The 14,913-nt window shown below is 53.9% G+C and overlaps 1 protein-coding gene across 3 annotated transcripts in view; it reads right to left on the reverse strand.

Annotated features, from left to right (window-relative positions):
• Positions 1 to 2,804: 2,804 nt before the first annotated feature.
• Positions 2,805 to 14,913, reverse strand: part of PTPN5 (protein tyrosine phosphatase non-receptor type 5) — a 58,341-nt gene continuing 46,232 nt past the window's right edge. For all 3 annotated transcript variants that reach the window (XM_084801148.1, XM_084801150.1, XM_084801149.1), the window contains exons 7-14: positions 13,844 to 14,033; positions 11,421 to 11,505; positions 8,374 to 8,453; positions 8,059 to 8,196; positions 7,190 to 7,300; positions 4,466 to 4,626; positions 4,255 to 4,368; positions 2,805 to 3,936 (exon numbers count right to left, since the gene is read on the reverse strand). In XM_084801148.1, the coding sequence (XP_084657274.1) occupies positions 3,843 to 3,936; positions 4,255 to 4,368; positions 4,466 to 4,626; positions 7,190 to 7,300; positions 8,059 to 8,196; positions 8,374 to 8,453; positions 11,421 to 11,505; positions 13,844 to 14,033 (973 nt within the window). In that variant the 3' untranslated portion in view covers positions 2,805 to 3,842. The remainder of the gene's footprint in view (positions 3,937 to 4,254; positions 4,369 to 4,465; positions 4,627 to 7,189; positions 7,301 to 8,058; positions 8,197 to 8,373; positions 8,454 to 11,420; positions 11,506 to 13,843; positions 14,034 to 14,913) is intronic.

Consider the following 14,913-nt stretch of genomic DNA (forward strand, 5'->3'; position numbering starts at 1 on the left):
GGGGGAGCAGGAGAACTCCATGGACACGTAGTCCTGTACCATCTGCCAGTGTTGAGTGGTCGTCATGGTGACAGCAGGCTTGGGCACTCACCTGTGTGGACCAGGGGGAGGATGAGGCCACTGAAGATTAGGGAGTTGGAGGGAGGTTCAGAGGTGTGTGTGTGAGTGTGTGTGTGTGTGTGTGTTTGTGTGTGTGTGCATGAGGGTGTGCGTGTGCGCACATGTGGTGTGCATGTGGACACACGGGGAGATGGGAATGCATAGAGGAGAGCAGTTGGTCAATGGGCCTTTACTCTCTGGCCTCTGCTTTCTTTGCTCCTCATTGCCCTTTCCCTGAGTGGTTACAGGGACAGGTGGGCCTGCGCCCTCACCCAGCAACACAAATAATCCCAGGGTTGTGGGCGGGAGGGTACCAGGATTAGTTTACCCAGCTGAGTAGGGCTCACAGGGAGCTGGGCTACCTTTGGAGAGGTGCATGGGAGAGGAAGGCAGCTCTGCGTATTGCACCAGGAGGAGATGAAATCAGGCAGGGAGGGATGTCTGACTATGCCATTCTGGGGCGGGCCTTGCAAGGAAGCTGATTCCCTCTTCTTTCGGGGTCCTGGGGACTTGTGTCTTTGGAATGGTGAGACAGCTGCACTGGGGCCCACAGCCCTGCTTCCGTTTGTCACATGGCAAAGCAGAGGCTTAGGTTTTATTTCTCATACTTTTTTTTTGGAACCAGTAGTCTCATATATTAAAGACATAAAATGCCATCAACATCTCCTTTTCATCTCCCAGCCTCCCTCTCCATCCCCCTCCCCAGATGGGGACCTCAATGCAGTCTGGGGGTTACCTCTGGAGTTCTTCCATGAAGACATGGATCTGCGTGTGTGGCCTTCCCAGCGTACGCGTCAGGCGGCCTGTCAAACACACAGTTGGGTGCCTGTTTTCCCTCTGTGCCTTGGAGAGCTCTCTCTGTGCACCGGTTTACAAGGCCTGGCCTTGTTCTTGATGACGGCCCCAGTGTCTCAGCGAACGGGTGCACCTGCCTCTTCCCTAACCTGCCTGGTAGTACCTTAAGAACCCAGACGGCTCAGTGGTTAAGAGCATTGACTGCTCTTCCAGAGGTCCTGAGTTCAATTCCCAGCAACCACATGGTGGCTCACAACCATCTATAATGTGATCAGATACATACGGTATACATAATAACAAATAAGTCTTTTTTTTTTAAAAAAAAACTATTTTGCCTATGAGGCAACATGTCTGGTTGAAATGGCCGATCCAAACTTGTCACCCAGAACGGAACCAGGGCCTCTTGCGCTCCTTGAGCTCTGCCTTTGTCCAGTGGCCTCCAGGAACCTCAAAGCCTTCTTCAGAGCAGGGGCTGTGAGGCTAACTCCAGGATTCTACGTCATACACCTTCACCTGGATCGCATCTGGCTCTGGGGTCTCCCCAGACCCCTCCGTATTCAGCCTTACTCCATACCCGCCTCTGGCACAGGAAGTACCAGTTCACGTCTCTTTGCAGGGGAAATGGCAGGCAGCCTTACCCTCTGTAATAAGGGTGCCTTCCAACCCTTGAATGCTGTGCCTCTGGCTTAGAGGCTCAGCTTCTGTCCTGGCAGTAGGCTGGCCAGTCTCTTTCATCTTTGTTCTAGTAGGGCCCCCCCCCCATCTTCACCAGGTCCTTACATGCCACGTACACCCTGGGGGGGGGGGAATCTCTCTCTTAGGCTTGTATTTCAGCTTGATGGCTTGACAGTGGGGGGTTGAGGGAGGGTGGCAAGCTGGATCCAGGAATGGACGGAATGCTGGGGACCAGGTGTGAGGGAAGCTGAGGTGCCAGCCCAGGAGTACGTTTCCTGCGCCTTATGCTGGGAGGTTCTGCTTCTCGTTGCTGCAGGCTGGGGCCTCTCTGAGCGGAGGGGTTCAGTCAGGGTGGCGTATGTACCTGTCCGTGCTCACGCACAAGAGCATGCTCGGCCTAACAGGGTCGGGAGCAAAGCTGAAGGCCTTCGTCTCCCCAGGCCTGGGAAGGGATGCACTGGATGGCCGAGTCTGGTGGATGCGACCTAGAACAAATCCTGGGAATACCGTTCGTTCTGCTTGTGTGGCCTAGTGGGGTAGGGGGCTGACGTTAGCTCCTACTTCCTATTCCTCAGTCTGAAACGTGGACAGAAAGGCTCATGCTCTGTGAGGGTGATCTCTGAGCTGGCAGCCCCGCCTTGGACCTCATGGGTCCCAAGAGCAGCTGCGAAACAGCAGATTCCCTTGTAAAGCTTTAAACACACAAAGGGCCCCAGGGAACTACATCCTAAGCCACCTGGGACACTTCTCTGTCCTCGTCTTCTGCCCCTGGGATAAAGCACTGAGTGGCTGAAGCTGTATATATGGAAGCCACCCCAGGGCAGGGCTGCTGACCAGCCAGCAGGGCCTCAAAAGATTCAGCTGTGCAGGGGATGCCACGGGCAATAAGGAAAAAATAAGGGTGTCTAAAGCTCAGGTAGAGTTCCGGAGAAAAGGCGCATTGTATCCAACCAGAGAGGGGCCTGGGTGTGAAGGCTACTTTGCCTTCCAGGGGGCTCCTCCTACCCATCTCCGATGTTCCCTATGATGCAGTGTGCCTGTGGCTGGGGTGAAGGCGAGTGAGAATCCCGAGGTATTAATGGGCATTGGCTTTCAAATTCAGCTTCATGCATATTCCCAGTCTCCACAGGGGGCGCCAGTGAGCACAAGGGCCAACTTTATGCACATGGGCTGGGAAGGAGAGGCACAAAAGCCTGGGGTGCAAGGAGGGAACAGGAAATGACAGACCAGGAGGCTTGTTTTGCTCAAAATGCTCTGTTTATTGCTCTATTCAATGACCACGAGCGAATTATAAAAAGACACCAAATGTCTCTGTTTGCCGTGGAATAAATATTTAAAGTCAGCAATAAAAACACGTGGGCTCCAAGATAACACATGTTGCCGAAGAGTCATGCATGCCCTGCTCATGGGCTCTCAACACATGTGTGGACAAGGGAACACACGCAGGGCGACACGCGGCGGGACATTTGGGCTTTCCCATAGTGACACAGAAAGATGTCTCACAGGTCTGGAGTCGTGTCCCCATCCTACTCTTGGAGGGCCCCCACTCAGGGCCCAGCTCTTTGGGGTTCCCCGGTGCACCTGTCCTCTTTCTCACCTGTGCCTCCTGAGAGCATCAGACACTCAGAAGTCATCTATGGTGATGCCCACCCTTGCCCGGGAACCTTTCTTAGCAGGAATCTCTCTGTGAATATCACGTGCTCCCCTGCCTTGTCTCTATTCCTGCCACCCGCATCCTGGTGGCAAAATACAATCTGCCCTGGGAGTGGGGTGGGGGTAGGGGTGGGGGTGGGGGTGGGGGTGGGGTCGAGGGGCGAGAGAGCTCAGTTCAGTTCTTCTTTCCTGGCTAAGGAGACACAGTGTCTGGTACAGATAGCTAATGATGGATGGACAGACAGGACACATTGAGATAGGACGCTTGGGGTGTGTCGCGGAAACGTTTTGGACCAAGTAGCTGGGGAACCATGGTTAAAACTGAGGCCCCATGTCTGTACGGTGTGGGGTCAGGCCCAGGGGCCCCAGGCCTGGCCTGGCGCATTCCCTCCCCCCCTTTGCCCTCCCCAACTCTGCAGTGTGTATAGTGGAAGAGCTAGGCTCGGGGTAGGGGACCAGGCCAGGGCAACAGAGGGGGAAAGAGCAGACTGAAGGGAAGGTAGAATGAGAGGGAGGGACAGGGAGCAGGCCCAGGACCCAAGGCAAGATCTTGGGTAGTAGGGGTGAAGGCCCAGACTCAAGCTGGGCAGTGCCCAGAGGATCTCAGAGGAAGGGCGTGGTCACTCTGAGGACTGGAGGGACAGCTGCTTCTCATAGAGGCTCATGACGTGGTGCACAAACTGGTATTGCTCGCAAGTCTGGATCATACCACCCCTAACCAGTAGAGAGGTGATGGGCTACTGGAGGGGCCCCCCCAAACACTGGGGGAACCAACTGTTCCACATCCTGTAGAGACCCAACTCTTCCAGGACTTTCCCTCTGCCCTTTCCTTTCGGGGGACACACCCTTGTTTTCAGCCCCTGCCCTTCCCCGCCAGCTGCTTCTCTTCCGGCTTCCTCCAGAACAGAGCTGCCTGTTTGATTCTGCTCCCCATCCGCCTTACAGACTGTGTCTGCACTGTCAAACTGTCCCTTGATTCATTCATGCACACGTACCACTGCCACCCTCTCCGCCCCTGATCAGTGGACTGACCTGTCCTGACGGAGCTGGCACGTGGTCTTTAGGATGTCCACCACGCCCTCACGCCGCAGCTGCTGGCAGCAGATGCTGGTGGCGATGAAGCAGCCAGTTCTCCCAATCCCTGCACTGAGCGTCAAGGAGATGGATGGATGGATGGAGTGAGGGGCAGAGCAACCCAGGGATGGAGGTGGCTCTGCCCTAGGTGGTGGCCAGGAGAACCCACCTGCAGTGAACAATGATTGGGGAACAATGGGGTCCCTCTTGCTGGGCTGCCTCTTCTACCTCTCGTACCAGGTGCAGGAGTGGGGGTGCCCGGTCTGGGGTCTTCTGGTCAGGCCAGGATGTGAACCAGTAATGCTTCAGGCTTCGTTCTTCAGTCCCTCTCTGCCCAGGAGAGAGAGAGAAAGAGAGAGCCCCCACACCCGACCCCCAGATACATGTAAATGCGTTGAGACCTAATTCACCCAAAGATGGAGCTGGGAAGGGAGGAAAGGGAGGGACACAGAGAGAGTAGGGATCCTCAGGTCCCCATCTACCACATTGCTTCATGGCACAGGACAGATCTGAGTCAGCTTGGTATGCAAGCGCACGTGTGCATAGGCGTCTAAACTCTAAAATCATTCGAGAAAGGCAAGGAGCCTCTTCTCCAGTTCATTACCATCCCGAAGTTCCTTATCCTGACAGATGCTCCAGGTGCCCTTTAGTCACATGACCCAGAGCACAGGGACTTCTCTGCCTGCCCGTGCCACCGCCCTCACTATCTGCTGTCACTCTCCTCCCTGTACTACCATCCCACAGGGGGATGATCCCACCTTCCGCCTCCCTGGCCACCAAACACCCAGAGCATCAAAATGGTCCCTCCCCAACCTAAATCCAGACACACTGCACTGTGTTTAAGAACTTTTGCCGGCTGGGCCTGATGGTCCAGGCCTGTAATCCCAGCTACTTGGAACCTGAGGCAGGCAGATGACAAACTCAAAGCCTATACGGTCTACAGAGTGAGTTCCAAGCCAGCCTGGGAAACTTAGTGATAAAGAGGGCTAGGATGTAGCTCAGTGAGAGAGCTCCGGGTCTAGTGTGAGAGAGAACCTTGGTCAGATCTCTAGTATTGGAAACCTAAGCCTACACACACCCAACCAAGAAACCGGTCACTAAGGGATGCGGTGGCTTCCCGTCTCCCAACTACATATGCTGAAGTCTCCTATCCACTGTGTGGGAATCCGATAGTGGATCAGGAGTGCACACCGTCACGTGTGTGACTCCTACCCTTAGATTAGATGAGATGAGACCCCCGGGAGCTTCCTCGCTCCATCACCCTTTCTGTTCTGGGAGGACACGATCCAGGAAATGGGGGCACACACACACACACACACACACATACACACACACACACAAGTGCGCTTGCACACACAGCTGCTCCTTCTGCATGCTAGGAAAGCTTTCCCACCTGTCCACTTCTGGTCACCCCCTTACCAATCCTCCAAGACCCCACACAGCACTTCCAGGAAACCCTCTTGCCCCGCCTAGAGCATGGCCCCCTGGCAGCATGCCCTCCTATATTGTTGCCTATCACTAGTTGCTATTTGCTCCTTGGTATTTGCTGTGTCTTCAGTGTTCGTTCACAAGCAGATCCACTAGCCTGCCTCTAGGTTGCTTAGCAACCTCTGACATCATCACCTGCTGCCAGGTGTGTGCCAGATGCTCTTCAGTAGCGCACTACCACCTTTCCTCTCCCCGCTTTCTCTCTCGCTCTTTCTCTCTGACTCTCTCAGTTTCTCTCCTTTTGGGGGCACCCATTCCCTCTCTATCCTTCCCCCTTTCATATCAAACTTCTTTCCCAATATTAAACATGTTGTGGCTGATTTCTTAATGACAGTACCCAGTACCCAACCCAGAACCACGCCCAGAGCAGGGGCTTGCAAATGCCTTCAAACCACAAGCCACCCTGGCTCTTCCCTACCTGGTCCCTCAGCACTGAGAAGACAAGCTTCTTTCTACTTGGAAGCTGTTTTCTCATGTCCTTGGGCTACACGGCTGTGACAGTGACCACAGTACCTTCCCCTCACTCCCTGGCCTTCAGGGTTTCCAGGAAGTCTTGATGTTAGATGCTCATGTGGACACTGTCCTCTGAGGGGGTGGGGGTGGGGGCTAAAGGCACCCTGGCATCTTTCCCAGCACTGCACACAGTGAGAGACAGGGCAGCTCAGGGGAACTGAGCTGCTTTCTGTGGCTGCACCCTGCGGCTGTCAGCATCAATGGCCTTTGCAGGCTGTTTCTGAATAGGGCATCCACTTCCTGGTGCCTGGCTTAACTTCTCTATCATTTGGGGCTATCACGAGGAGACTCCACCTTCCACAAACACACAACTCTCTAAACCAGAACCTTCTAATGCCCCACAGGAACAGATAATGCTCCTGCTTATCTTGGAAGAAGCCCAACTTTCGGTGGGAGGATGCCTTCTCCCACTCTTCTGGGCTGTTTTGTGTTGCTCATATTTTGTGTGTTTTCCCCTCTCCTGCCATTTCCTATAACTATGACTGTGTGTCCTAGAGCAGCGAGGAGCGCCTGCCCTCTGGTGGTAGACATATTGGGTGCAGCACCCCAGTGGAAGGGACATTGCAAGGCACTCCAAGTCATAAAGAACCCCCAGTTACAAGACAGTGCTGGAAGCGCGTGAGGCCTCCTGACCCAGCCAGTCCTAGCTTGGAGAGGCTGTCGAGGACAGCTGTTGTGTGCGACAGCGCGCAGGAAGAGCTTGACGGCACATGCAGATAAGGTCTGGCAAAGGCAGCTGAAGCTCCATCTTGCCCCTAGGGTCTTACCAGTAAGTCCTGGGAGTGCCACAGGCCTATGTATCGTGTACAGCAGGCCTTTCAGTACCGTTTTCTGTTGGGAGTCTCAACTAAGCCTCCCAGACAGCCCTGCCCTGTCTAGCTCCAGGCCTCACCCTGAGGGAGATGAGTCGCAGCCGGTAGTCCTCTGTGTGGATGACTTTCTGTACGGTGATCTCCACGCCATCATGGACTACCTGCTCTTCGGGCCAATATTCTGTGCACTTCTGCAAGGACCAAGATCAGGCTGCGTCACACACTCCTGTCCTTCTCCCACATGCCCTGCTGCTCTTTTGGGGGCCAACAGACAGGAACAGAAGGACAATGGGCTTTGCTTTGGAGGACTGTGTTGAAATCTTGGCTTCATAACCTGTGACCTACTCCGCATGCCTGGGCCTCAGTTTCCCCATTTGAAAAATGAAAATGAGCCGGGCGTGGTGGCACATGCCTTTAATCCCAGCACTTGGGAGGCAGAGGCAGGTGGACCTTCGTGAGTTCGAGGCTAGCCTGGTCTACAAAGCAGTCCAAGATAGCCAAGGCTACACAGAGAAACCCTGTCTCAGAAACAAAACAAAACAAAACACAGAAAACAACAACAACAACAACAACAAAAACCCCTCAGGTCTTCAGTTGAGCTATCTCTCTAACCTCGCTCTGGAAAAAACTTTTTTTTTTTTAAATGGAGATTCAATTGAATGAACTGTTCATCAAGGAACTTCCACAGCAGTGGCAAAGTGGGAGGCAAGAGAAGGTCATGGTTGAAATCATGACCATTGGATGGAAAGGGAGAAGACGCCTCCAGGCTCTGCCCTGCTCTGTGGGACCCTGAGTGTATACCTTAACCCTCAACACCTTCCGTTGCCTTAGGGTGACAGCTGAGTACACAGCAGGCTCACAAGAACCTCATCAAGATTAGCGCGCAAGTGAGATGCTTCACGTGGGGACACGAAACAGGGAGCAACAAGCAATGGCACAGGGCCCCTACCTCATTCATCTCCTCGATATTGGTGATCATGACAATGATGGGTGTGTGCTCCTGCCACACCATGCGCCAGAAGTCGGCCACGGTGCTGACGATGGGTCCCTGTGTGGCGATGTACACCTTCTCCTTCCCGCTGTAGCCCTGCAGTCACCAAAGGCCAGCCTGTCAGGTCGAGGGGGGGAAAGCCAGAGGCAGCACTCCCGGGGACCAATCCCACATTTAGGCTACTCTTGGGGCTTGTAGGAGCCGAAGTTGGGGACAGGTCTGGAGGACAGATCCCAGCTGAGGCTGGGAGGGTCATGGGATGGCGCTACATACCCGGATGTAGTTGGCATTGATGTAGGAGCTCAGGGGATCTTCAGCGTCAGGAGAAGTCAGACACACCCTACTGTGAGGATCTGTGTGTTGGGGGGGGGGACAGGAGAGTTTGTGAGCTGGGCCTTCTGGGACAGGGCCCAACTTCTCTGTCCTATACCACAGCACCCACATTTCCTCTGGGGGTCCTAGCCAGCATGTGCTCTCACAGGCACTGCAGGGATGCCATTGAGAATCATTACTTGAGGCCTCCCTTTTTCTTATAAAGATAAAAAGAGTTAGCAGGGGTTGGTAAGAAGGCTCAGAGGATAAAAAGATGCTTGCTGCCAAGCCTGACAACCTGAGTTGGATCCCTGAGACCCATGTGCTGGAGGGCAGAACCGGATCTAACAAGTTATCCTCAGACCTCCACACGTGTGCCCCCCATCTGCTTACATGCGTGTGCATACAAAATAAATTAATAATATTTAAAAAAAAAAGAGTTAGCAGGAGAAAGCTGAGCCCAATAGCATATGGCGAATGCTACGTTAGAGGCAGTTGCTGTTTGTCACGAGCTTCCAGCAGATAGAGGCAATAGGAGAAGAATCTACAGCTGTTAGGGCGATGAAGGTGACGGGCATACGCCTCTTATCTCCAGCCTTCCTCTGCCAGTCTCTGTCTCAGCCTGGCTAGCGGCAGGTGGCCTGGGGTGGACAGTTCTTGTAGAGAGGGCATAGAAAGGGTTCAGGTATGGGAGAGGTAAGAGCGAGTAGGAGAGGGTTTCCGCATGGCCGATGGAAGAGAGTTCTCAAAGCTGGCAGCTCTGCCCGGACTATCTCGGTTTCACCTATCCAGGGCTGGAAGGATCGATGTGGCACTGCCCTCTCTGGCCAGATGTGAGAGCTTTGCAATTGGTCAGAGAGCTGCCGTGGTGACGGCCGTGATCGCATCCTACAGCCCCAGGCTCATGCTGGCTCTGCTTGGTGTTGTGTTTACGAGAAGAACCGTCTAGACCAACAAGACATGCAGGTCCTGGTCTTAGAGAGAGAGCGTAGCATCGGGCAGGAAGACAGGTGGTGCATGGTTTGAGAGCTCTGGGGCTGGAGTGACTGGGCTAGGGTGACCGTGCTTCCCAAAAGATGTGGAAACTTTCAGGGATTGGACTAGTAGGAGAAACAGGAACCACTTTGTCTGTTCAGGGGCGGAGGTCAAGGTTGAGACTGATGAGGGACGGAAGCTGGCACACAGAGGAGCCAGATGGCACACAGTCTCACTCCCATGCTTAGACAGGGTGACACTGACGGTGCTCAAGGGGGGAAGGTGACATGATTAGGTTTCTGTTGTGCCTCGTGGTTGAGAGAGGTGCAAGATGGATAAAAAGCACATCAGGATATGACCGCCACAATCCAGTAAGAAATGTCAAGGTCACAGGCTGCCTTGCCTGGCACCTCGCCCAGGGACATTTATGCCAGTGCTCCATATATAAAGGGTGCTCATTAGAACTGGGCAACATGGAAGACTGAACCCCCCAAAAATCATTTGGTAGTAAGGATCGAAGGGAGGGGGCAGGATCTGAGAGAGCCATCCATCTTTTTCTTCAAGAAGGCCCCGAGAGCGTCTCCCAGTGACTTGGCGCTCTTTTGGAGCTTGAGGTACTGTGCTGACTGGGACAGCCATTGTGACCTTGACTCTTGATCTTCACACAGCCTGCTGACTCGGTGCTCACCCTGGGACTGCCCACAGAGCTGTTTGTTGCTTTTGTTTTTTGCTAGACACCAAGCTCTGTGTGCAGAATCCAAATTCTCAGTCCCTCAGGTGGGGTTCAGGAAATGTGTGTGATGAATAATAGGAATAAGTCTCAGGGCATCCCTGACCCCAGAGGCTGCCTCTGCTGAGCCTCCCATGTCCTTTGACCCCTGACCCCCCGTCCAGTCTCCTAAGGTTCAGGGTCAACTCTTCTATGTCGGGTGTTGGGGGCCTGGAGGTTCAGCGCGTGGCTGGAGGAGCTGGGAGCCTGCTGACGATCCAGCAGGACCGCATAGCATATACGGCTAACCCCAGTGGCCATTCCAAGGCGGCGGCCAGAGAAACTCTAGGTTCTGGGGGCAGCCAGGCTCCTGCCTGCAGGAAGAACAGGAGCAGGGAGGATAAGCTGAGAGGAGAGGTGAGCAGCCCAAATAAGGCATCCTGGCCTTAAATGGTGCTTTGTTTAAACGTAACTACCTAGAGACTGTGTAGCCATAGCAACCACAAGTCGATATTTTAAAAGTTAAAAATAAGTCATGACATCTTCTTACATTGCTGTTGGAGATGCTGATGGCAAACTGAGTTTTAAGGGCTCACTACTCCACACACTGGGTGGAGTGGGCTTTGGGGGGATTCACTTTCAGTAAGTCAACCCCCCTCCTTCTGAGCTAGCCCCCCAGAAGGCCTTGATGAAAACGACCTGACAATGACACCATGGGATGGAATGGAGACAGTAGGTCACTTGGTCTAACCATCTCCAAAGGAGACAAGCCTTATGGGAGGGGGGCTCTCTGTGTAACCTCACTTGCACACACCCTGTGTGTGACAGACAGATCTCTACAGCATGACGGTGCCTCATTTCCTGCTAGAGGACTGACTCACAGGCGGTCATACGGAACACAGGTCAACAAAGGGTTCCAGGGTCACAGAAGGAGCCCAGGTGTGTGAAGCAGGTCTTTGCTTACTAGCTGTGTGACTGTGGAAGAGCCAGTTACCTTCTCTGAGCCTTTAACGTCCTCTTGAAATATACTATATGTACTCAGAAGATGGGGGAAAAAATACACCAATACACCAGACACTGCTCACTGCCTCACAGCCTTCCTTTCTCTCAGTGCCTTCTACAGCGCCACTGGCCAGGAAGGGCGAGGGTCCAGGGCCAGAAATGGAATCTGCTCTCATCCCCTTCCCTTCCGTGGCTGTCTTGGCCTCCATCCCATCTCCTCTGATGACTGTCCAGTGTCCCCGGGGGGCCCAGCTCTGGACCCGAGGATTTCCCAAATGGCAGGTCCCACTGCCCTTCCCACCCTGGGGCAGCAGGTACTCACTGGGGAGGATAGTCCTGTAGCGATTCTTCCGCACCAGCCCTGGGATGTCATATTCTTTAGGATCCACAAAGTTCATGGGGATTTCCTACACGAGAAAGACACGGGGGCTGTGGGCAGCTGCAGGGTGGTCTTCTGATTTCAGGGGCTGCTTGCCTCCAACGGCCAGCTCAGGGGCTCTCTTGAGTTAGTGTGTTCACTGACAAACGCTGACTGCTGAGTGAGTTAGCACACACCCACATTTAGAATAGTTACTGGCGAATGCCAAGGGCATAAAATCCACAGCGCAGCAATCGTCTACTAAGGGGCTGCCCGGTTTGTGATAGCCATTCAATAAAAGGCCACGTGAAAATGAGCAAGACAAAAAGTGACCTTGCCAGTCACCACCTCCTTCCCTGCTCTCTTTGCAGGAGCTGGCCAGGTAGCTCTGGAGACACGTGTCCCTCCCTCTGGTCACCCTCACCTTGGATTTTTTGTTTGTGATGCTTTCTTCTTGCTAAGCCTCGACCCATGCCCCCATCTCTTCCACAAATCTTGTCTGTCTGAGGCCACTTTCTCTAAGAACTCTCTGATTGCCCAGTAAAGAGGAAGTCGGCTTCATATCCTTTAAGGGCCACTTGTCCCTTCTAAACAGCTGCATGTGGCATGGGCAGCCTGGCCTGTGAGATCTCTTTGGACCAGGCCTGTTTCTCATGCCCCTTTCCCTGTTGCTCCCACCGCCCCCACACTGGAGACCGAAGCTAGAGCCTTGTGCGTGCTGGGCAAGAACCTCACCACTGAGCAAATATTCCAGCTCTTTCTCCACCACTCCCCCCCCCCCCCCGCCCCTTTTTAAATTTTGAGGCAGAGCCTCAGAAACTTCCTCACTATGTAGCCCAGGCAGGCCTTGAACTTGTGATCTTCCCAACTTGGCTTTATTTACTATGATTTGCCATTCTCAGTTGTGCCTCCCTCCTCTTCCCAGGCCCATGGGGGTCTGTGTTCATGGCGCCTCACTTGCTGAGAGTTACTAGTTTCAGCCCTGCACCTCCAATTTGTCTCTAACTCTCAGGTTCACCTCAGCTCCATCCCCCCACCCATGGCCTCTGGGGTGCCTCCTAAGAGATACCTCCCTATGGACACCCCTCTATAATCTGTCTGCACACTTTGGCATCTGGTCATACTGCTCCCTGTTTCTGGATATACTCTATGGTCTTTGCACAATGCAGATGGTGGTACCTTCTAGGCCTCTCGTGAGAATCAAAAGAAATAATGAATAATAAAAAAAAAACCCCACCATACACATGTGCAGAACTGCCCGTGGAGTGGGTGAGCAGGCTGTGTTCCTTCCTCTATGCAAAAATCTATGGTATCGACTGAGCAGGAAATGACATGCAGGACTGTTGATGGGAGCTGAGAGCGGGAGCCGAGGAAGGCTTTCTAGAGACACTGAGTGGGATTGATGGGAGGAAGGCACCAGTCACCTGGCCCCTGGGCAGTTCCTGCTGGGATGGGGTGGAACACAAAGCTGGAGGAGAAGGCTGGGACCCATCACTTTGTGGTTTTCTGCAGGTGGAGCCTGGAGCATGGAGCCCAAGCAGCTCAGCGGGTGAGCTACCTGACTGGTGGCTTAGACAGGAAATTGGGCTTTGAGGCCTCAGTTCCTTCCCCCTCTTGGGGTTCTTTTATTACTTATGGGTGCAGACCACGGGGGCAAACAAAGCCAAGACCTCCATGGCAGTGGAGTTTGCTATCTCTGAGGCTTAGAAATCAAAGGCTTATTCTTGTCTCATTTCAGACTTACTGATACAGGCTACACTTTCCTATGGCTGAGCTCTTACCTGGCTCAGCACCTGGCAGGAGATCAGGACTGTTACTTATTGGGAAAGGAGCTAGGGCCTAAGCTCGAAACCCAGGGGAGAAGAGCAGAGACCCAGGAGCATGGGATAAACGTCCTTGATGAAGTAGGCAAGGAGGGAGGGGAGACGGGAGAGTCAGAAGATGAAGTGTTCTTTCCTATGGGGCTTAACCCAGCTTTGTCTATTTGGCAACGCATGCACTCTACCACTGAGCTACACCACCGCTGCCACTGCCGCCGCCGCCGCCACCACCACGACCACCATGAAGAGGCTGCATTCTATGGCTTCCAGAGCACAGACCCCGAAGTGCCACTCTCTGCCTGATGTGTGCTCTTGTCCTCCTTAGCTCCTGCAAGGACCCTGCCATTTGTCTGACTTTCCAGATAAAGACATCAGGTATCAGAGGTGGGTGGGGGGTGGTGGGGGGGTGGGAAGGTGGGAGGGAGACGGCCTAGGGATGCTGAGGGAGAGGACAATGAAGGGGTGTTAGTTTATTTCGTGTATGGGTCTCTACCCTCTGGAGCACTGACTGGCCGGGTTTTGGACCATTATGAGTGCAAAGGTGGGTGGCCGCTTCGAGGGACTCACAAAGAACTCTGCCTGCAGCAAGAAGGGGTCCAGGGCCTTCTCGTGCAGCTCCTCAGCCCGGAGGACACGGGATGCGCTGAGCAGGTACTCATGGGCTGACTCCTCTCTTGGGGACACCAGGTAGCCGAAACCCTCCTCGTTGCAGCCGGGAGTACACATGTCCAGGGTCAAGGAGACATTGGAGCCCCTCCTGCAAGGGCCAAACAAGAGGATATTAGTCTTAGGCGTGAGAGAAAGGGAGGTGGTCAGCAAAAAGCAGAGTGGACTCCAGGAGGAAGGATGTGATAAGAGCCTGTCCTAAGCAGCACACTGCCCTGCCTAGGCTGTCCGCTCCTCCCACAGTGCGGTGCGAGGGGCAGGTGTGTGTGTAGGGTCCCTGTCCCAAAAGCTTTAAGCCCAAAGCAGTCGCTAATGGCCCTCCCTTGGGCTCTGTTGAGGAAAAAGCCCCCCCCCGTCCCCCCCCCCAGGGAGCCACCTGCTAAGGTGAGGCTCAAACTCAAGACACAGTGTCGCCTGGGCCGGTGATGGCACATGCCTTTAATCCCAGCACTTTGGAGGCAGAGGCAGGTGGATCGCTGTGAGTTCGAGGCCAGCTTGGTCTACAAAGCGAGTCTAGGACAGCCAAGGCTACACAGAGAAACCCTGTCTTGAAAAACAACAACAATAACAACAAAAGAGCACGGTGTCAGCCCTTAGCAGCGCAGTCCTAGAGTGAGACTGTCACTAGGTTAAGTGCATCTCAGCTAGGAGAGGGGCCGGCGCCCTCAGCATCTAGGGCAGGAGGGAGGCCAAGGGCTGCTGGCAACAGCCAACTCCATCAGGCTCAGTGTCTAAAACCCCAGGACTGCGAGGATCCCCATTACATAGAAAGGGGCATTGCGTTTCAGCAGGGCACTAGCACTGTCCAGGCTTCCACTATGAGTATTGCCTAGGTCTTCTGAGTCTTCATCCAGTATTTTCTATAACATTCTGTGGGCAACTCAAACCAGGTGTGAGCTGGCTTCCTTAGCTGTAAACCGACGGAGTCACTACCTCCCAAACCACACTCACGAAATATTATGGGGGCACTC

The sequence above is a fragment of the Acomys minous genome, assembly GCF_964271855.1.
Source record: "Acomys minous genome assembly, chromosome: 2".
Taxonomy (NCBI): domain Eukaryota; kingdom Metazoa; phylum Chordata; class Mammalia; order Rodentia; family Muridae; genus Acomys; species Acomys minous.